General features: G+C 40.2%; 1 protein-coding gene across 1 annotated transcript in view; it reads left to right on the top strand.

Annotated features, from left to right (window-relative positions):
• Window positions 1-218: 218 nt before the first annotated feature.
• Window positions 219-23,301, top strand: part of LOC308369247 (protein NLRC3-like) — a gene marked incomplete at both ends in the record, with an annotated part of 51,256 nt that continues 28,173 nt past the window's right edge. Inside the window, 4 exons of the mRNA XM_080843589.1 lie at window positions 219-227; window positions 313-508; window positions 652-2,470; window positions 3,051-3,224. Coding sequence (XP_080699715.1) covers window positions 219-227; window positions 313-508; window positions 652-2,470; window positions 3,051-3,224 — 2,198 coding nt within the window. The remainder of the gene's footprint in view (window positions 228-312; window positions 509-651; window positions 2,471-3,050; window positions 3,225-23,301) is intronic.

A 23,301-nucleotide genomic window follows, 5' to 3' on the forward strand; every position in this document is an offset into this window, starting at 1 on the left:
ACCACAGCAAAATCCAATACCAGCCAAGATGATAATGATATATACATGTATAACTTTATGATATGTGTGGAGAGTTAGCAACCTGGCATTCTGTTATTATTTGCTGTCTCACGTTTTCACAGGGGCCTTTCAATATTGTAATGGCACTATTTAATGCAGTGTATTAAAACATGTCATACTGAGAATCCTTAAGTAATTGAATATTCCTTTGTACTTACATGTACCAGGTTTAGAGGTTAAGATAAATGTAAGTAGTCTATTAGTGCTCTGTAATGCAATGCCCTGCAGTGTTACCACATATTTGTGCTTTAGGTGTTGGAGGAGAAGATCATCACCTTTGTGAAGAATGAGCTGAAGAGATTCAAGAGGATGCTGAGTCCAGATTACCAAGAAAACGTTGAAAGTAAAGAGGAGGATGAGAGGGAAGCCAGAGAAGTGGCTCTGAAGATGGCAATGCACTTCCTTAGGAAAATGAAGCTGAAAGATCTCGCTGACAAACTGCAAGAAAGTAAGGATTTTTCCTTCACTTAAATTTATATTTTTGTGCATCATTTAGCTAAAATTTGAAAAAAAAAGAAACAGCTTTTGTTTGCCCTCAGTGTAAATGGCTTCCAAAACATTATTATGTTTTATTTTGTATGTTTGAAATAGATGAGCTGGATGTAGTTTGTCAGAATGAGCTCAAAATAAATCTCAAGAACAAGTACCAGAGTGTTTTTGAAGGAATACCCAAACAAGGAAGCTCTGCTCTTCTAGAAAAGATCTACACAGAGGTGTACATCACAGAGGGAGGAAGTGGAAAAGTTAATGAAGAGCATGAAGTCAGACAGATTGAGTCAAGATCCAAGAGACCAACTGGACAGGAGACACCAATCAGATGCAGTGACATCTTTAAACTCTTACCTGGCCAAGACAAACCAATAAGAAGTGTTGTCACAAAAGGAGTTGCTGGCATTGGTAAGACTGTCTCAGTTCAGAAGTTCATCCTGGACTGGACAAAGGGGAAAGAAAACCAGGATATCCACTTCATATTTCCACTGCTTTTTAGGGAGCTCAACCTCATGAGAGGAAAACAGCTTTCTTTGATGGAGCTCCTCCACCACTTTTTCACAGAAATAAAGCAGTTAGCTTTTCTCAGCGGAGGCAAGTACAAAGTGTTGTTCATCTGTGATGGTCTAGATGAATGTCGACTCCAACTAGACTTTCAGAAAAATAAAAGTGTGACTGATGTGACAGAGGTCACCACATTGGACGTACTTCTGACAAATGTCATGAAGGGTAATCTGCTCCCCTCTGCTTTACTTTGGATAACCTCTCGACCAGCAGCAGCCAATCAAATCCCACCTGAGTGTGTTGACCGGGTCACAGAGGTACAAGGGTTCAATGACCCACAGAAGGAGGAGTACTTCAGGAAGAGGATCAGTGATCAGAATCTTGTCAGCAAAGTCATCTCTCACATGAAATTATCAAGGAGTCTCCACATTATGTGCCACATACCAGTGTTCTGCTGGATTGCTGCTACTGTTCTTGGGGTCATTCTTGGCTCTTCAGGAAGTGGACAGATTCCAAAGACTTTAACAGAGATGTATACCTATTTCCTTATTTTCCAAATCAAACAGAGGAGCCTAAAGTTTGGAAATGTGCATGACCTTGATCCACAGTGGAACCAGGAAACTATCTTTGCTCTTGGAAAGCTGGCATATGAGCAGTTAGAGAAGGGTAATCTGATTTTCTATGAAGAAGACCTGAGAGAGTCTGGCATTGATGTCAAAGAGGCAATAGTATACTCTGGCATCTGCTCCCAGATCTTTCGAGAAGAATCAGGATTTTATCAAAGAACTGTGTTCTGCTTCGTACATTTAAGTGTACAGGAGTATCTTGCAGCTTTATATGTGTTTTTGATGATGGCAATTAAAGGGAAAGGCATAATATCCGGACACCAAACTCCTGAAAAATCCAAGAAGCATCAGGATTGGACAGGGAGTCGGTTCTGTCCTGTAATAAAGACATCCATGATCACCTTACAGAAGATTGCTGTGGACAAAGCTTTGGAGCATGAAGATGGACGCTTTGACCTATTCCTGCGTTTTTTTCTTGGCCTCTCTCTGGAGTCGAACCAGACTCTCCTGCATGGCCTACTACAGAGAGGACAAAATCAGATGGGAAATGAAGAAACAATCAGTTACATTAAGGAAAAGATCAGGGAGGTTCCTTCTTCAGAAAGGGTGATCAACCTTTTCCACTGTCTGCATGAACTCAATGATCACTCCTTAATGGAAGAGGTCCAGAGTTTCCTGAGTGCTGGGACACTTTCTGAAGCTGAACTCTCAACTGCCCAGTGGTCAGCGCTAGTGTTTGTGCTGCTGACATCAGAACAGAAACTGGATGTGTTTGACTTGAAGAAGTACATCAAATCTGATGAAGCTTTCCTCAGGCTTCAGCCAGTAGTGGAGGAATCTCAGAAGGCTCAGTAAGTATGATGGCAGTGTGTATTCTCAGACAGGAAGGGGTTAATGACACTAGCTGTGTTTCCATCCAAGTTTTTAATGCACATTTTGACTATTCAAATAATAAACCCTGACTGGAAACAATTGAAATTCGTATGAAATCTTCTTTTGAGAATAAGCATTCTATTTGATAGAGGGGGGTGGATTAACTCGCCGTTCTGGTATAATATGACTAAGTTTCAATTAAATGGGTTATTTGCATGAATTTGCATTTGCTGCAGTTTATTTATGTTCTCCTGTTAAAGTTGCCCTGACAACCGTATGTTGTGATCCCACGGCTGTTTGCAACTCTTTCCTTAATTAGGGTGTCCATTTTTAATTTGGATAATACCTATAATGAAAGTACACTAATTGGCATTTTGTTAAGCCAAATTTTCATGAATAAAAGATAATGAATGAGTTAGATGGAAACCCAGCTTCTGATATGCAAAAAACATTTTGTCTGATGTTTTTAATTGGTTTAGAAGCACAACACTGATATATATATGGCAGCAGTGTCCTTTCATTGAGCTTATAGTCACTGGTGGCTGTTTTCCTCTTAAGGCTCAATAGCTGTGGGCTTACTGAAAGGAGCTGTACAGCACTGGCATGTATCCTCAGCAAAGCATCTTCAAAACTGAGAAATGTGGATCTCAGTGACAACAGTATTGGAGATATTGGGGTCCAAGAACTCTGTAGTGGACTGGAGAACCCAAACTGTGCACTGGAGGCACTCAGGTAAGATATTTAGATTTTTCAGTATTCCGTAGGAATGAGTTCTGTGGCATAATTTGTACTGTTTCATCTCTTGATTAAATATCCCCATTGTTACAGACAGACAGACAATATTTCTTATACACTTTTTCAAATTTTCTTTTAAAGTTTCAGACACACATAGACTTGGAGATCCTACCCTTTTTTATTTGCAATTAATGTTGTATTTATTAACACACATGGTACAGCAGGTACATAAAAAGGAAGGTCATAACATAAATAACATATTTGTTGTGTGTGCCATTTATGATGGTTTCAAGACATACAGTCGTATGCAAAAGTTTAGGCACCCCTGATAATCTTTATTACTTTCATTTATAAATGGTTAGGCGTTTGGATCAGGAACTTCTTTGTCACATATATAATACTACATGGACACAGTGATATTTTAGAAGTGAAATAAGGTAAATTAGATAAACAGAGAATATGCCAAATGTATAATAACAGAATTAGACAGGTGCATAAATTTGGGCACCCCAACAGAAAAATCACAATAATATTTACTAGAGCCTCCTTTTGCCAAAATAACAGCCTCTAGACGCTTCTTATAGCCTCTGATGAGTGTTTGGATACTGGATGAAGGTATTTTGGACCATTCTTTCTTACAATACAGCTCCAGCTCTGTAAGGTTTGATGGGTGCCTAGCGTGGACAGTCTGCTTCAAGACATCCCATGTATTTTCAATTATATTCAAGTCTGGGGACTGGGTTGGCCATTCTAAAACATTGTAGTTGTCCCTCTGCATAAATGGCTTAGTGGATTTGGAGCAATGTTTCGTGTTATTGTCCTCCTAGAACACCCAACTCCGCCGTAACTTCAGCTTGGTTACAGATTCTTGAACATTATTGTCAAGAATTTGCTGGTACTGAGTTGAATCCATGCGACCATCAACTTTAAATAGATTTCCAGTTCCTGTACTAGCCACACAGTCCCACAGCATGATGGACCTCCCACCTAATTTTACTGTGGGTAGCAAGTGTTTTTCTAGGAATGCTGTATTAATTTGCCTCCATGCGTAACGCCTCTTGTTGTGACCAAATATCTCTATCTTTGTTCCAAAATGAGCCTGGCTTGTTCAAATGTAGTTTGGCAAACCTCAAGCGAGCTTGTTTGTGGCGTGTGTGCGGAAAAGGCTTCTTCTGCATCACTCTCCCATACAGCTGTTTTCTGTGCAATGTGCGCTGAATGGTTGAGCAATGCACAGTGACACCATCTGCAGCAAGATGACCTTGCAGATCTTTGGAGGTGGTCTGAGGGTTATTCTTGACCATTCTGACCATTATTCGCCTTTGCCTCTTTGTTATTTTTCTTGGCCTGCCACTTCTAGCCTTAGCAAGAGCTGTGCCTGTTGCCTTCCACTTCATAATAAAATTCATCACAGTGGAAACTGATAGCTGAAACCTCCAGGATAACTTTTTGTAGCCTTCCCCTAAAAAAAACTGATGAACAATCTTTTTTTTCAGATCATTTGATAGCTGTTTTGATGCCCCCATGTTGCCACTGTTCAGAGGAGAATCAAAGAGAAGCACAACTTGCAATTGGCTACCTTAAATACCTTTTCTAATGGTTGGATGCACCTTTCTATGGAATTGAAGGCTTGACGAGCTAACCAGACTAATTCTATGTTGCATTTTATCAGCATTGAGTAGGTACAGGTATTCAAATCAACAAAATTATGAGGGTGCCCAAACTTTTGCACAGCCTATTTTTCACATTTGATTTCATTTCACACCAATAAACACTGCTACACTAAATATCTTTGTCTGGAAAACACCCTAGCACTCAGTGATAACTACAAAATAAATATTTGACCACTGTGATCTTTTTTGGTGAAGACAGAGTAAATTTTCATGCAGCCTTAGAGGGGTGCCTAAACTTTTGCATACGACTGTATAATTCTCCCATTGCCATCTTTAGATTCCTTTACCACTGAGAGGTTCAGCCTCTTAAGAACCAGAATACGAACACATTTTTTCTTACTGGAAAAGGAGCTATAAAAAATGTGCCCTACCCAGTCTTTTACATGTTTTGGCCTCATCATCCTTAAGATGGTTTTCTTCAAATTAATGCTAAGTCAGCTTGTTTATGTTTAAGATATAAAAGAAACTTTTTCTGTTTCACCAGATTCCCAAAACCATTAATATTCCAGGACACTACCTTAACGTAGGAATTATTTGCCATTCATGTAATAAAAAAATAAAAAATAAAAATAAGTAAAGGCATTAACTGCCATCCCATTTTATCTGACGTTCTTGTACCAATATTACATTCAAAGGCATGTGTCTTGACTTAGTCCTAGGCAGTGGTGGACAGTAATGAAGTAAATGTAATTCGTTCCTGTACTTAAGTAACATATCTATGTATCTGTACTTTACTCAAGTATTTCTATTTGGTGAGACTTTATACTTTCACTCCACTACATTTCAAAGTGAAAATTCGTAATTTTTACTCCATTACATTTAGTAAAGCCCCTCGTTCCTTTTTACCAAAGCGATCAAATAATGAGAGGTCAAAGTGAGTTCACAATCACACCAATCAGGGATTAGCGCTATTTGCTCTGAAGTCCTTTCGGTTTTGTCAGTTTCGTTCGTTCATTGAGCATGAGCTACGTTGAATTCTGCAGCATTTTGAGGCTGTTTTATTCTCAAGCTTAGCCTACGTAACGCTACATAAGGAAGAATGGAAGAAACATACAAATCAACGGAGTTTCTGCTCAGGCTCACATTTCAAAATGCTTGCCTTTTATAAGGGCACAAGATGTTGCAAACTTTTATCATGCAGTTCTTGACAAACTCCCTCGGTAAAGGTATCACTACATACTTCTTTACAGTCTTCGGTGCAGACTGGTTTGCTGTGTAGTTTTGTGCAATTTATGCAAAGACTAGTTCCTCTAATGACATATTTTTTCTTCACGTTTGATCTGAGGTCAAGTGTTTTGTTTTTGTACCTAGGGTTGTGTAGGGAATATCACTGCTAACACTAGTCTTCAGCACAAACTAGTATAACTAGGTAAAGTGTTGTTGTTTTTGTACCTATAGTTGTGTAGGGAATATCACTGCTATTACTAGTCTTCAGCACAAACTATTACAACACCACATGCATTCTCTGATTTTGTGGAACTAGTTCCTAAAAATTGTAATGGTATTTATTATTCAAACATAAATCAGGAATTATGAGTTTAAGGGTAACACAGACATACAGATGTGATATAGTAAAGGAGCTTATGTTTAACTCCACATTTTTTTATAACTAAATGTGCAACTAAGTTACAAATAAATGTAAAATGAAATAATTGTTTTGTTGTATTTTATAACCACTTTGTCTTACCTAATGGCAATAGATAGCTTTCAATGTTTTGTGCTTATACACTTTTAAATAGACAAATGTAAGACACTATTTAAAGATTGGCATTAGTATTTTCATCTTATATCAGTTGATTGAGCCCGAGCTTTGATGTGAAAATGATAAAAGGCCATTAAAACCATAATTCATTAAGGTACTTTTACTTTTAATACTTAAGTATATTTGAAGGCAAATACTTTTATACTTCTACTTAAGTGGAAATTCAAAGTGCATACTTCTACTTTTACTGGAGTAATATTTTACACTAGGTATCTATACTTTCACTTAAGTACGTAGTTAGTGTACTTCGTCCACCACTGGTCCTAGGGAAGAAAGAAATAAAAAAGAAAGAACAAAAAGAAGTTCAGATAGCCACACATACACTTCCCATACCTCTCTCATACTCTCCCTGTAATTTTCGTTTCGTTTGTTCTCTGTCCAAGTTGTCTTCAACATTGTCCTCCATCTCAGTCATTTGTTGCTCTATGAATTTGACAGTCTCCGACACGCTTGAAACGTTCTGCTCCTCTCCCTCAATGTAAATCCTAGTGTCACTGGAAAAGCGATCCTGAATTTAACCTTCTTGTGGTGGAGCAGTTGTCTTGCCGCTGAAAAAGCGTACCTCCTCCCACCTGTCTGGGAAAAGGGAAATGGTTGTAACCACTCAACACCGCTCCCACCTTCTCCCTCCCAGTTTATCATGATCAGTCTCTGTGGTTGATTGTAAGTCGGGCGAGATCCAGGTGTGCTCTTTCAATTTCAACTCACTGTCAACGTCCATGCCCGGTCCCTCTGACAAGATCATTTCGTTTATGTTGTTCCCCTTGGTACCCTCTGATTTTTTCTGAACCCTCCACCCGCTTCCACAGGGTGTATATTCAATTCAATTCAATTCAATTCAATTTTATTTGTATAGCGCCATAACAATACAATTGCCTCTCGGCGCTTAACAGAGCCCAGAGCCTGAACCCCCTTAGTGCATGCACAACGGCAACAGGGGCAAGAAAAAACTCCCTGTTAGGCAGGAAGAAACCTTGAGCAGAACCACGGCACATAAGGGGGGACCCATCTGCTTGAGGTCGGCCGGGTGGAGACAGGAAGGTGGGACGGGGGGAAGGGGGGAAGGGGAAGGGTAGTGTGGCAGAAGGTGAAAGGAAGCAACAGGGGCAATACACAGCCAGCATTTGGTCACTGGACATATGTGTACATACATCTGGTGGTAAATACATGATACAGACAAGACCAGATTACTGTGGCAATAGGGTTACTGTTACAGGGGTAGGGGATGTAGGGACAGAGAAACATTTCGGTGGAGGCAATAATGTATATTGTACATAAATGCTAGCATAGGGTATTGGGTAGAGTAGGTGTACGGCAATGCAGTGGCAGTGGGTGCGGTTGGCCGAGGGTTTCTCTAGGTAGACCAGGTAGAGAGACTACGTGCAGAGTGGTGGGGGTGGGGAGGGAAAGTTCCACATCCATCAGCGATTGGAACACGCCTGGCTCCGGGGAGGCAGTGGACCTTGCAGGGGCCGCTTGTTGAAGGGGGGGGTGTGGACATCACGGACCATGGAGCTGCCGATGACCAGGGTGGGGGTCGTCACATCCAGCGGAACAAGTCGTCAAGGGGATGATGACTGAGTTGAGGGCCCAGGATGGGGAGCAGGGCGGCGTGGGCGATGCTGGTGTTGCTCTGGAGCCGGTCTGCAGGGGCGTTTCGGGGCGGGCTGAGGAGGGGAGTGATCAGGCCCAGGAGGCTCCTCCTGATCCATCTAACAAACAGGAAATGACGAATCAGTCTGCAGGTCTGTCAGTCGGGAATCAGCACGAACAAACACACAGATGAATCATTTCACCAACCAGGGACATGTCACCTGTGTGTCGGTTTGCCTGTTGCATATTGCAATACTTAGATATGTTTAGTTTTTTCTGGCATTGAACATTTTGTTTTTTGTTGTGATCTGTTTGCCGGGGCCGTACATGCATCCACTCGGCAAACAGGAAACACATTTGATGTTGCGGTACTAAATTACAAGTAGTAATTTAATTTGTTTTTTGTTGTGATCTGTTTGCCGGGGCCGTACATGCATCCACTCGGCAAACAGGAAACACATTTGATGTTGCGGTACTAAATTACAAGTAGTAATTAGTGTGCTTGCCCGAAGGGAAGCACAGTATTGTTATCGTCAAGTTTTCTTTATTTATTTATTTATTCTCCCCGTTTTTCTTGCAGCTAACTACTCCTCGCTCGTTTGAGCTAGAGACGCCATTCAAACACCAAAACGTCCGGCCCGATCCGGTGCAGGTTGCTATGACTTTTCGTGGCGATACTCTTTGCCACTCCTTTTTTATTCTTCTTTTTCATCCCCTTTTTCTCTCATTGACTAACATGGGGAAGGTTGAGCCATTGTGACGTCACCCGCTCTATCAGTCGCTCTCCATTTAACTGTAGGAATATTAAGAGACACCTTGGGCTCTACAGTGCGAGTATTTCACTCGCATAAATAGGTACGTGCAAACTTGAAAAATAATTTACAAGCACAGTGTGCGAGTGACAGACAGTTCTTCAATACGGCGCCAAAAAGTGAAGCATTCCATTGATTTCACATGGAAACAAGTGACAGGGTCGCGGCTCCAGGGTTTTCGACGGGACCAACAGCAGCAGCATGGATTTACTGACATTTTCGGTATATATAAACACATAATATCAATTGGTAACTGGTGTGTTGTATCCTGTTTATGTCTGATACTTTACAAACATTTATGTTTTACGTCAACTTATTACACTAGGCAGCAGTATTGTGAAGTAGAGCTAGAAATGGCTTTGCTAGCTCCCATATTGTAGCTCACACCAGCAACTGCTCAATTTAGGACAGAAAGGAGTTTGGTAAATTAGCTAGTAACTGTCAATGATAACTAGTTATTAGAATATATTAGCCAACGTTAAGTTGACTTCAAAGGGGCAGTCGAGTGTTTAGGTTGTGTCAGCTAGCTTGGAAAGCTAGCTAATAATTTTTGATTGAAGCTTCACGTTAGCCTCGGTAAACGTTTAGCTAGCTAACGTTAGCTAACTATGAGGTAGCATATCCCAAGTTATACTACCTTTTGATAGCTAGCTAGTAAACTCATTGCAGTATGGGCTAAAGGACAGGGCTAGCTAATCATTTTCGATTGAAGCTTCACGTTAGCCTCGGTAAACGTTTAGCTAGCTAACGTTAGCTAACAATGAGGTAGCATATCCCAAATTATACTAGCTTTTGATAGCTAGCTAGTAAACTCATTGCAGTATGTTTCCTTTTACCAAGATAACAATTTCGGACAGGCTACGCACAACATTAATCAAGCAAAAAATAAATGAATATGTGACTGGTTTGAATAGCCTTGTTTATTTGGGCAATTGCTATTATCATTGACACCACTTTCAACTGTCAAAACTATCCGTCTAGCTAAATCTGTTGGTAATGAGATTTCACAGCATTTCATATGGAGGATATGTGGTTGATTTAATCTAGACGTGATATTCTCATATATTTGAATGACAATTCTGTTAATCAAGTATTGCCTTAAATTATTATTTACATTGATTTAATTGGAATTCAGCTGATCTGTATCTTGGAGACTAATTGCATCCACAATTTAAGTACTGCAAGCTAGACTACTATGCAGTAGACACAACACAGGAGGTCCCCGGGCCTGAGAAGGGAAGGGAAGGAGTTTAATGTGGCTATAATATGGAATTTTAAATGTGCCTAAAACTAGACTAAATTGTAATGAGTTTTCGAAAACTAGACTGAAACTAAAAAGGATAACTATGACTAAATGTGACTAAAACTAATATGCATTTTTGTCTTAAGACTGAATCTAAAAATAGCTGCCAAAATGAACACTGAGATAGGGGACCCCTTAATCTGCAATTCATGGTTGCTAGCTCTAATCAGATGTACTACCTAGGCTTATAAGAGAAGACTAACTTTTTATGCCAACGAACACCAATAACTAGAACTAATTTGACAGACTATAAACCAATGTGATACACGTGCTCTCTATCTATACAGTAAAAGTGTTGCTTACGTTTGATACTAGACCTACAGTCTAACTCTAACTGCATTAAGTCTAACATATAGGCCTATCTTACAATAAACTTTAAGTAAAGCTGGCTATGTAACCGCATTCATTCCAATATTGTTGCAGAGATGTTTCCTTTTACCAAGATAGCAATTTCAACAATTCACTTAGCTCAGTAAGTCAGTATAACGAAACTCTGAGAGACCCTCGTATGTCTAAACGTCAGTGGAGCCAAAATATAATGGTTGAGCTTGGTTGCTTGCTAAAATATATTGGAAGAAGGCCCCACTACACTGAGTAGATGTAAATACATGTTAATTCATAGGCACTTGTTCTCTCTGTCACAGAGCAAGCACACTCTCGCAGTTCGTTCACGAAACGCATTCTAGTTTAATTTGTTTTTTGTTGTGATCTGTTTGCCGAGGCCGTACATGCATCCACTCGGCAAACAGGAAACACATATGATGTTGCGGTACTAAATTACAAGTGGTAATTAGTGTGCTTGCCCGAAGGGAAGCACAGTATTGTTATCGTCAAGTTTTCTTTCTTTCTTTATTCCGTACGTTTTTCTTGCAGCTAACTACTCCTCGCCCGATTGAGCTAGAGACGCCATTCAAACACCAAAACGTCCGGCCCGATCCGGTGCAAGCTGCTATGACTTTTCGTGGCGGTACTCCTTGCCACTCCATTTTTATTCCTCTTTTTCATCCCCTTTTTCTCTCATTGACTAACATGGGGAAGGTTGAGCCATTGTGACGTCACCCGCTCTATCAGTCGCTCTCCATTCAACTGTAGGAACATTAAGAGACACCTCCAGGGCTCTACAGTGCGAGTATTTCATTAGCATAAATAGGTACGTGCAAACTTGAAAAATTATTTACAAGCACAGTGTGCGAGTGACAGACAGTTGTCAATACGGCGCCAAAAAGTGAAGCATTCCATTGATTTCACATGGAAACAAGTGACAGGGTCGCGACTCCAGGGTTTTCGACGGGACCAACAGCAGCAGCAGCATAATCATCATCTGGATTTACTGACATTTTCGGTATATATAAACACATAATATCAATTGGTAACTGGTGTGTTGTATCCTGTTTGTGTCTGATACTTTATAAACATTTATGTTTTACGTTAACTTATTACACTAGGCAGCAGTATTGTGAAGTAGAGCTAGAAATGGCTTTGCTAGCTCCCATATTGTAGCTCACACCAGCAACTGCTCAATTTTGGACAGAAAGGAGTTTGGTAAATTAGCTTGTAACTGTCAATGATAACTAGTTATTAGAATATATTAGCCAACGTTAAGTTGACTTCAAAGGGGCAGTCGAGTGTTTAGGTTGTGTCAGCTAGCTTGGAAAGCTAGCTAATAATTTTTGATTGAAGCTTCACGTTAGCCTCGGTAAACGTTTAGCTAGCTAACGTTAGCTAACTATGAGGTAGCATATCCCAAGTTATACTAGCTTTTGATAGCTAGCTAGTAAACTCATTGCAGTATGGGCTAAAGGACAGGGCTAGCTAATCATTTTCGATTGAAGCTTCACGTTAGCCTCGGTAAACGTTTAGCTAGCTAACGTTAGCTAACGTTAGCTAACAATGAGGTAGCATATCCCAAGTTATACTAGCTTTTGATAGCTAGCTAGTAAACTCATTGCAGTATGTTTCCTTTTACCAAGATAACAATTTCGGACAGGCTACGCACAACATTAATCAAGCAAAAAATAAATGAATATGTGACTGGTTTGAATAGCCTTGTTTATTTGGGCAATTGTTATTATAATCATTGACACCACTTTCAACTGTCAAAACTATCCGTCTAGCTAAATCTGTTGGTAATGAGATTTCACAGCATTTCATATGGAGGATATGTGGTTGATTTAATCTAGACGTGATATTCTCATATATTTGAATGACAATTCTGTTAATCAAGTATTGCCTTGAATTATTATTTACATTGATTTAATTGGAATTCAGCTGATCTGTATCTTGGAGACTAATTGCATCCACAATTTAAGTACTGCAAGCTAGACTACTATGCAGTAGACACAACACAGGAGGTCCCTGGGCCAGGGAAGGGAAGGAGTTTAATATGGCTATAATATGGAATTTTAAATGTGCCTAAAACTAGACTAAATTGTAATGAGTTTTCGAAAACTAGACTGAAACTAAGAAGGATAACTATGACTAAATGTGACTAAAACTAATATGCATTTTTGTCTTAAGACTGAATCTAAAAATAGCTGCTAAAATGAACACTGAGATAGGGGACCCCTTAATCTGCAATTCATGGTTGCTAGCTCTAATCAGATGTACTACCTAGGCTTATAAGAGAAGACTAACTTTTTATGCCAACGAACACCAATAACTAGAACTAATTTGACAGACTATAAACCAATGTGATACACGTGCTCTCTATCTATACAGTAAAAGTGTTGCTTACGTTTGATACTACACCTACAGTCTAACTCTAACTGCATTAAGTCTAACATATAGGCCTATCTTACAATAAACTTTAAGTAAAGCTGGCTATGTAACCGCATTCATTCCAATATTGTTGCAGAGATGTTTCCTTTTACCAAGATAGCAATTTCAACAATTCACTTAGCTCAGTAAGTCAGTATAACGAAACTCTGAGATACCCTCATATGTCTAAACGTCAGTGGAGCCAAAATATAATGGTTGAGCTTGGTTGCTTGCTAAAATATATTGGAAGAAGGCCCCACTACACTGATTGAGTAGATGTAAATACATGTTAATTCATAGGCACTTGTTCTCTCTGTCACAGAGCAAGCACACTCTCGCAGTTCGTTCACGAAACGCATTCTAGTTTAATTAGTTTTTTGTTGTGATCTGTTTGCCGGGGCCGTAGATGCATCCACTCGGCAAACAGGAAACACATTTGATGTTGCGGTACTAAATGCAAGTAATGTTTGAATTTGTGTTCGGATATGTCTGGGTGGCTGGTACAGCAGGTGATTGGTTTGTTGGCGCGGTTACTTTTGGCTATATGATGCACTAAAGAGGAATGTCTTAAGTCTTGATTTGAATATAGGCACGGTGTCTGCAGCTCTGATGGAGGCAGGGAGATTGTATATCTTCTTGTTTAGCTTGTGGTTGCTCACCAGTTGCTGTGTGGTGTCGTCAATGCCGGATATTCTGCCTCAATCAGCCGTTCTTGCATAGCGTTAAGAGCATTTTTCATTTCAACAGTGGTTTATTTGATCGTTGACACAATACAAGGTGACTGTATGCAGTGTGGCGTTCATTTCACTCACTTCAGCATAAAGGGTTTCCAGGCTAGCATTCTGCTCAGTTCATTTTGGGCTAGCACCACCAGAGTCAATAGCAGCAGGCGTCCTACGTGTGGACTTAAAGTATTTCAAAGAAGAAGCCATAGTCCTGATTTATGTGCTTGAGTTGGTGAAAATAAACAACTGAGTTTTCCCAAACAAAAAAGTGTTGAAAAATATGAAGAAAGATGCACATGACATTAATTATGTGGGGCTTCTGGACAACTTTTTTTCTAAATTTGTTTTAATTGTTTTCTTGAAATAACAACACATGAAAACATAACAGGAGCCTAGATGGAGTGGAATTGCTCTGTCTTATTTCGTCTTGTATATCTAATTTTTTCCAGGTGAATGTAGGTCATTAGATCCCTCATCCAGTGAACATGAGAGGGTGGCTGTGGAGACTTCCATGCCATAAGAATGGTCCTTTTGGCAATTAAAGTGGCAAAGGCTAGGGCATCTTTCTGGCGTTTTGAAAGAGGGATATTTGTAGGTGGGAGGTTAAGGAGGGCAACAGAGGGAGAGGGCTCAATTGGAGGGTTTATGTTTAAGGCTTTAGAAATAGAGCTAAATATGGACTTCCAAAAGTTATTAATTTGGGGCAAAGCCAGAATATGTGCATCAATGTAGCTGGAGCCTGCCTGCATCTATCACATATAGGGTCAATGTCTGGATTGATCTTAGAAAGTCTGGCTTTGGTCCAATATAATCGGTGGATAAACTTAAGTTGAATAAGACTGTGACAAGCACAGATGGAAGAGGAGTGGATTCTGTTTAGGACTTACGTCCTCAAACGTATAGCCCATATCTATCTCCCATTGTTGTTGCACTGACAGATCTTCAGGTGGTGCAGAGTCTATGATGTGGGCATATAAGGAGGAGATGACTCCTTTATTGTGGGGGTTGGTTTGCAGTATCCTATCTAGAAGTGTCTCCTGGAAAGCCTTTAAAATTCTTTTACACAAAATCCCATATCTGGAAGTATCTGAAAAGGTGAGTTTTAGGGAGCTGAAAATGTAGGGATAGTTAAGCGAAGTAGGCAAATGTTTTATCTATGTATAGATCGTTAAATGCTGCAATGCCTTTCCTGCGCCATACCTAAAATGCATTGTTATGCAGAGATGGGGGAAGGCTGGATTATTGTTGCAAGGAGAGAATATAGAAATGGCTTTGATTCCATAGCAACGTTTAAACTGTTTCCAAATTCTCAATGACTGACTAACTACAGGACCACAGTTTGGTTTGAGAGAGGGCATAGGCAGCGGAGCACAAGCTAGTGTGTCACGACTCAACACACAGCGTGCCCTCCAGAACAACAGAGGGCACTAAGGAGTCGGAACAAGGCCAGCTCAGCCAAGCTGGTGAGGAAGTGAGCGGCCATGCTTAAAAGGAACCCTGAATTGTTTGTCAGTGCTCATTCATGGTTTGCATGCTACGGGCACTACTTTGCTGGCAAACTTCTCGTGCAATTTCTTGGAAGCTCTTTTGGATACTCTTTGTCTGTGCTGACCCTGCTTGCCTCGACTTTGGATTTTGGATTACGCTTTGGACTGTTTGCTTGGACTCTCTTTGATTCACGGTATTGAACCCCACTTGTCTTTAAACTCCCCTTTGTCTTGCCCTATCTGGATACCTCGACTTTGCTGGCTACTCTGTGTACTTTGACCTTGGACTGTGCCTTGACCTTGATTTTGGATTACCCTTGAACAAACTGTTTTGATGAACTTTAAGATTGCCTTTGTTTCACAAGTGTGACTTGATCCATTGTGTGGTCGTGATTTCATATCCTGCTTTGCCTTATTCCTCTGTTGACCACTTCCTAAGTTATTTAAGTTCCTCAGCCCAATAAAGCTCTAAACTGCAACTGCGACTGTGCTCTTCATTCCAACCTGACACAGTGCTTCAAGAGACATTGGTCTGCATAAAGCCTCCTCCAATTTTACCCAGGACGGGACCCAATCACTAAGGCCATAATGGCAATGTAACCAGTGCAGTATGCGATGTATATTTGCTGACCAATATTCCACTTGAAAATTTGGTTGGGCAAGTCCGCCTGATGGTTTTTGGTTTTTGTAGAAGTGACTTTCGTATTCTGGCATGGCCTTTGTTCTATATGAAAGAGGAGATGATCTGGTCTAAGGATTTGAAAAAGGACTTGGGAATAAAGATTGGAATTGCTTGGAAAAGGTACAGAAACTTTGGCAACACATTCATTTTAACTGAACTTACACAGCCCATAAGGGTTAGTGGTAGGGAAGACCAACGGCTAAAGTCAAGTTTGGTGCGCTCTAAGGTAGATATAAAGTTCTTTTTATACATGTCTGTACATTTTTGGGTGATTTTTAACTGCAAGATATTTTAATTCATTCTTAGCTAGTTTGAACACATTGGCCGATCGTGGGAGGGCCTCCAAAGCAATTTTTAAAGGGAACAGTTCACTTATGCTAATGTTAAGTTTATATCCAGAGATGGCACCAAATTGTTCAAGACGGTGAAGAACTTGAGGGAGCGACGTAGCTGGATTGGATAGATAGAGTATGTCATCTTATTAAAGCAGGGATTTATATCAGAAGTGTTGGAAGTGACACCTAAGTCAAGAGATCTGATCTGGGGAATTAAGTTTTGAGAGTATCGCTGTGTTAATTGTAAAGCAAGGAGTTTACTAGGTTTGTCACCAAACTCAAAATATATTTGACACGTTTTCTGTAGTAATTGGGTGGCCTGGTTTGTAGAGAGCAGATTGTACTCTGTCTGGAGTGTTATACTTTTCCTATACAGCTCTGGATTAGGTGAGACTGCATATTGTTTGTCAACTGCCAGGATGTCTGTGGACAGTTCTTACAGTCGGGATTTATGTTGTTTGCTGAAGAGGAGTAAGAAATGACCCTGTCACACCATATGCATTAACACTCTACAGTCCAATGCCTTCTAGACTTTTCTAAGTTGTCTGACATGCCTTGATGTTTTTGTACACTTCCCTTAACTAAAAAAATTGATGCACAAATGGAAAATCTGATTATATTCTATAAGACCTCAGAAATGATATCATGTAAGTAAAAGCAATCTAGTAAAAAAAGATATGTAAACATACCCTTGGAAAAACCTTGTTTCAGAGGTGCTCAGACTTTGTACAAGAACATAGTAAAGGTTTATTCACAAGACTTTTTATTTCTGAACCTTGTAAACATAGGTGTTGGCTATACATATGTTAGTTTAGCATTCAGAAAGTGTGTCATGTTTCACTACTACATATTTATAATTTCAGAGTGACCTGTGCCTCTCTAAGAGTAAGGCCAGACTAAGCCGATTTTCATACTTTCCGGAACGTATTCGGGTTTAGTCAATCGCTGCCAGACAAAGCTGTGCTGCGCTGTTCTACGGCCACACACACCCATTGAAACTGGTGAATATGCTGTAGTACATATGCAAGGCCTGTTGGTGGCGCTGTGAAGGGTGCTACCGGAAATGGAGAAGAAGACTCGTAGAAGAAGACGACAAGTTACAAAGTTAAGTTGGTGACAGTTCAGTTTGTCGCCAAGTAGTTGACCGTCGCTCTGTTCCGTTTTCCCTACCTACCGTACCTACCATCCTTGGTGTGAGTATGTAGGGTGTTCCGTTTTCCGATTTCCCATTTCCGCGTCGAAAAGAAGTATACCCAAAGGACCCGTATCTGTACTCATAACGGTCAAAACGCTGAGTGTGGAAGCAGGGTACACTGTCCATTCTCAACGGCCGCCATCTTGTCAACGTAGCGGAAGAGGCGGACCCAGGCAGAGCCGCTCAGCTCGAAAAAGACGAACGCGGGGCTTGTCGCGATCGTAATTTCCGGTAAGTGCACCACGGAGTATTAGATTTGGAGCAGCACTCACTGAGAATCTGCGTACCTAGTGAGTGTGTACTGTGTACTGCGTATAAGTATAGGTACGGTAGGTACGGTAGGTAGGGAAAATGGAACATAGCGCATACTGTGCCTTATACATTTCCTATGCTTAAATCATCATTGTTCGACCTGTATGTGATGCATTATGTGCATACCTAATGAAAGTAAGGGTTTTCATGAAGTTGCTACTGTGATAGATCGTGTGTATTAAATACCACATTTTGGGCTACCTTCTAGTGCTATTAGTAGTGATTAGCACGCTAAGCGGAGATTTAGCTATGTTCTGTTCTTATGTTGATACGCTGTAATAAAGATGTGTTCAATCCTGCTAAGATTTCGACTGGATGAGATATGAATGAGATCCATGTTGCCTAGTGTAATGTCCACTATTATATGTATCTGGTAATATTAGTTGTGTAATTCAGTGCAGTGTAAATTAGTCCCCATAAAGAAGACTGCTTTGGTAACTCAGTGAATAAAACGTGCCCTTCTTAGATCGATGTTTGCCAGCCATAAACAGAACAGAAGACTTTTTTTGTTTTTATTGCGATTGGGAAGATGTACGTGACTACTTGACAGCTTCCAGCGTTCACGTGGGATAATTACGTCATCAGATTCGCGGATTCAAACCCGATTTGCGGCCAGACAGGCCCTGATAGCAGGGTAGATTGCAACCTTCCCACTCTGGAGAGGGGATTCTAACCTTGACGGAAAGTAACGCTCCAAATGGCAGATTTATCTGGCCGGGAGGCCAGTTTGTCAAGTTATTTTCCGCAAAAGTATGAAAATCGGCTTAGTCTGGCCTGCCCTTTAATCTGTGTCCCTACAAATGCATATTGATGAGTTGGTGTAAACAAACCTGCGACACCTCAGTCAAAGACGAAGGCCATTACCTAATGGCCCTAGAATGTATTTGTGGCCCACTACCCCGGAGGTAATCTTGCCACGCCATGACCCAATGGAGATCACTGAATCACCATACCCTTATCATATGAATAGCTGTCATTTGCTAATGGGTGGGTCATTAGCAGCAGAAACCTCACTCAGATACTAAAATGTGCAAGACATCAGGTCTATTCCCCTGAAAAAGTGCTTATTTATTTTTTATTTTTGAACTGTATATATTTTAAAAGAAAAGGGTTCAATGTTTCCATGGTTGTTCTTCTTATGTCTCTAAGACGAAAACTCACAGAGCTTTAAAAATATTTGGACAAAAAAATAATATATCCCGGACGAGGGATATGGACTGACGAGTGTTAGGTGCCTCCCAAACAGAGCATGGTGAGATATCTGGGGTGGAGTTAGTTTCCCAAAAAAGTCCAATGTCGCTGGATAGGTAACGGGTAGAATCATCTGACAGTAACAGGGTGTTCAATTGCCAGGTTTTTAGGTTGAAACGCTTACCAGGGAAGAGGAGAGTTAGCAGGAGTGGAGCATGATCAGAGATAGTAATACTTTCATATGAACATGACTTAATTTTAGACAAAAGTTTTTGGTCAATAAAAAAAATCAATTCTGGAGTAAGAGTGGTGTACATGAGAAAAGAATGAATATTGGTGTGAGGTGGGAAAGGAGAAGCACCTTGTGTCTGAAATGGCAACATTTTCAAGAAAAGCTTGAAAGGTCTTGGCCGTGAGTGAAGTGTGTGCAGGTTTAGGGGAGGAGTGATCTAGTTTAGTGTCTAGAACACAATTGAAGTCGCCTCCGAGAATAAGCTCATAAGCATTGAGATCAGGCAGGAGAGAGAGGATTTTTGATACAAAATTGTGGTCATCCCAGTTTGGTGCGTATATATTAGGAAGAGTGACTTTAGTGGAGTACAAGAGACCAGATACAATCACATATCTCCCATATGGGTCTTCAAGGGTAGAGGATGGGGAAATTTGAACCGTGATGCCTATAAGAATTGCCACTCCCCTGGCTTTGCTGTGGAACTTTGAGTGAAATTGCTGGTCTATCCAATTTCTGTGTCATTGGTGATCAGTTGCTTTTTAAGGTGTGTTTCTTGGAGAAACATTATATCTGCTTTAAGCTAGTGGATATGGCTAAATACCTTATTACGCTTGACTGGGGAATTGAGTCCTTTGACATTCCAACTTAAAAAGTTCACTTCCCGTACATAAGAAATGGCCCGTATACTCATTGAAGTAGGTGGTATAAGGTAACCTGTGCCAGAGATAAGAAAATAAAAAAGAGAAGAAAAGTCTAGGGTAATTAATAACTAAAACATAAAAAAATAAATTAAAGTAAAAAATGGCCCCTCTGCTCTCCTACCAGTGCTGTCGCCCACATAGTCAAAACACATTTTTATTCTCAAAGAAACACCTATCTTTGAGAGCACTGTGAACATCGCTAAAACAGTTTGAAGCATTACAAAGGGAGTGGGGGGGAAGAGATTTACAGAGGTGATCAGCACCATAGATCATATACATTTCTTATAGAACAGTAAATCTGTAGCATAATTTGAAATTGCCTTCATGAAGGAATAGTTCAGGAAAAAGAAACAGAAGATCTTAACACTCTAAGGTCCAAGGCCTTTTAGACTTTTCTAAGTTGTCTGACATGCCTTGATGTTTTTGTACATTTTGCTTAACTAAAAACATTGATGCACAAATGGAATATATGATTCTATTCTAGAAGACATCAGCAATAATATCATGTAAGTAAAAGGAATGTAGTCAAAAAAAGTTTAATTTAAATCAAATGTAAACATACCCTTGGAAAAACCTTGTTTCAGAGGTGCTCAGACTTTGTACAAAAACACATTGTAAAGATTTATTCACAAGACTTTTTATTTCTGAGCCTTGTAAACATAGGTGTTGGCTAAACACATGTTAGTTTAGCATTCAGAAAGTATGTCTTGTTTCACTACCACATATTTATAATTTCAGAGTGTCCTGTGCCATTCCTAAATCTGTGCCCCTACAAATGCATATTGATGAGTTGGTGTGAACAAACCTGTGACACCTCTTGCAAAGACAAAGGCCATATCCTAATGGCCCTAGAATGTCTTTGTGGCCCAAAACCCCCGGAGTGAATCTTGCCACACCATGACCCAATGGAGATCACTGAATCACCATCTCCTTATAATATGAATAGCTGTCATTTGCTAATGGGTGGGTCCTTAGCAGCAGAAACCCCACGCAGATACTAGAAAGTGCAACACATCAGTTCTATTCCCCTGACAAAGTGCTTATTTATTTTAAAATTTTGAACTGTATATATTATGAAAGAAAAGGGTTCAATGTTTCCGTGGTTGTTATTTTTATGTCTCTAAGACGAAAACTCGCGGAGCTTAACATTTTTTTTGACAAAAAAATAAAAATATCCCGGACGAGGGATATAGACCTTAGACAGTTAAGGGAGGCTTCAGGACAACTTCTAATGTGCATCCCACCTGACCCACCAAGATCCTTCCTTTAAATGATAAAAACTCACTGAACAAATGGCAGAAGTTGTCTCAGTTTACGAAACTAATACCAGGTACATTTTGGAACGCACAGATTGAAATACAATGTTTAGAGAATCATGAAACCACAATGTCACAAATTGTTTAATGGGAAATCTGGATGACTAGGTGACTCAGATATGTTTTCTAACATAATCCTAACCTGGGTTGTAACTAAAAACAAAATCATTCAGTTAATTAACAATGGGACCTTGTGTCAAGTCTGCTCTGAAACCTGCTCTGGCCACGCCCCCTTTTCCGACTCTAAACTAACACCTCCGCTACAGCCTCAGTAACATTCACACTCCCAGTTGCACTTCATTCACAATCAGCACTGATCACAAACACCTTTATTTTGTATAATTTTATGATCCTTTTCTGTCTACAGACTGTCAAACTGCAGTATTACAGAAGAGGGTTTCAGTTTTCTTGCATCAGCACTGACATCAAACTCCTCACACATGAGAGAGCTGTGGCTGAATGGGAGTAAAGCAGGAGACTCAGGAGTGATGCATCTTTCTTCTCTTCTGGAGGATTCCAACTGTAAACTGGAGGTACTAAGGTGGGTATCACAAGACCAAATACTGAGTTGCTATCAGTGAATTAGACAGTGACAGTGACTTATAGGGATGCACCGATACCGATACCAGTATCGGGTATCGGGTCGATACTTCGTTAAAATACTCGTACTCGTACTCGTTTTAAATTACCGATACCAAAAACTGATACCCAGTGTTGCGTCTTAACGCGTGTGTTTTCTTCTCTACTGTCTATGCCTGCCAGGTGTGAGAGCGGCGAGTTGCATAGAGGCCGAGAGCGGTATTGCAGACAGATAAGTTGAGGTTGAACTTGCAGTTTAAATAAATTCAATAACAGCTTGGATACGATGTGTGGAGGTGGCTTGCGTAAGCTAACGGTTTCGCTAGAGATTTTAAACTTAACACGTACGACCTCCAGTAAAGGTAAGTGCTATCTTCGGTTATTTTATGTTTTGCAGTTAACTTAGAACTGCTGTTACATAGGCAAAGTGTAGGGGCTAGCCTACTGTCTTTAGCGACGCTGCGCCTATAACATATTATTGCCATTTGCTACGGTTTATTGACGGGGACGGGAATGTATTTGTTTTCTCCTCTTTTACCCGGACGCATTTAGGTCTCGAAAGGAGGACATGTGAGTGTAAAAGAGGACGTCTGTCTTGTTTTGTGTTTCAGGAATCTTGTTGAGTTGCTAGTTTGTCATAAACACCCGCTAGCAAGTAGCCGCTAGCAAGACATCCCGTTAGCGATGTTAGCAAGGTTGTTTTAACACTCTTGGACATTGATGCTAGTATTACGTTTTTTTTTTCGTTTTTCCGCCTGATGCTAATATTAAGTGCTTTTGAGTTTACTTCTTTGCAATGTTATTGTGATAGCTATGTTGGCTAGGTTGCAAACAACTTCCCTAACACAGTCAAACTTCAGGCAAGTGTCAATTTGGCTGCAAGAACGTAGCCCAGTTCATTGTCAACATTAAACTCTAGTAAGAAATCGCTATACCGTTGTGCTGCCTTAACGGCGATTTGGACTCATTTTAAGATAAATGATGACAGGAGCAAGGCACAGTGTAAGATCTGCACTGTTACAGTGTCGAGGGGCGGAAAGGAAAGTACTTCGTTTGACACAAGCAATTTGATTAAACATCTGAAGACGCACCATAGTGCTAAGCACACAAAGTTCACTCATGCCAGTGGCTTAAGAGACCAAGCAACCAATCTTTACTGACGTCTTTCAAAAGAAAAAAACGCGCACACACACAGACAGAGAGAGAGAGAGAGAGAGAAGGGGAGGAAGAGAGTTGTTGATCCTTTTGTAACTGAACTGTGCTCATGTTCTTATCATCCAGGATAGTTCTGTTCACTTTTTGTTAAGCAGACTGTGTTGTTAACTATGCAGCAAATTAAATTGCCATCTGTCTATATTTTATATCTTTAGTTTTGTTTAAACCAGAAAGCTCTGTTTATTTTTGGCTTGGGATAGCCTT

The sequence above is a fragment of the Sprattus sprattus genome (assembly GCF_963457725.1).
Source record: "Sprattus sprattus genome assembly, chromosome: 8".
In the NCBI taxonomy this organism is placed as follows: domain Eukaryota; kingdom Metazoa; phylum Chordata; class Actinopteri; order Clupeiformes; family Clupeidae; genus Sprattus; species Sprattus sprattus.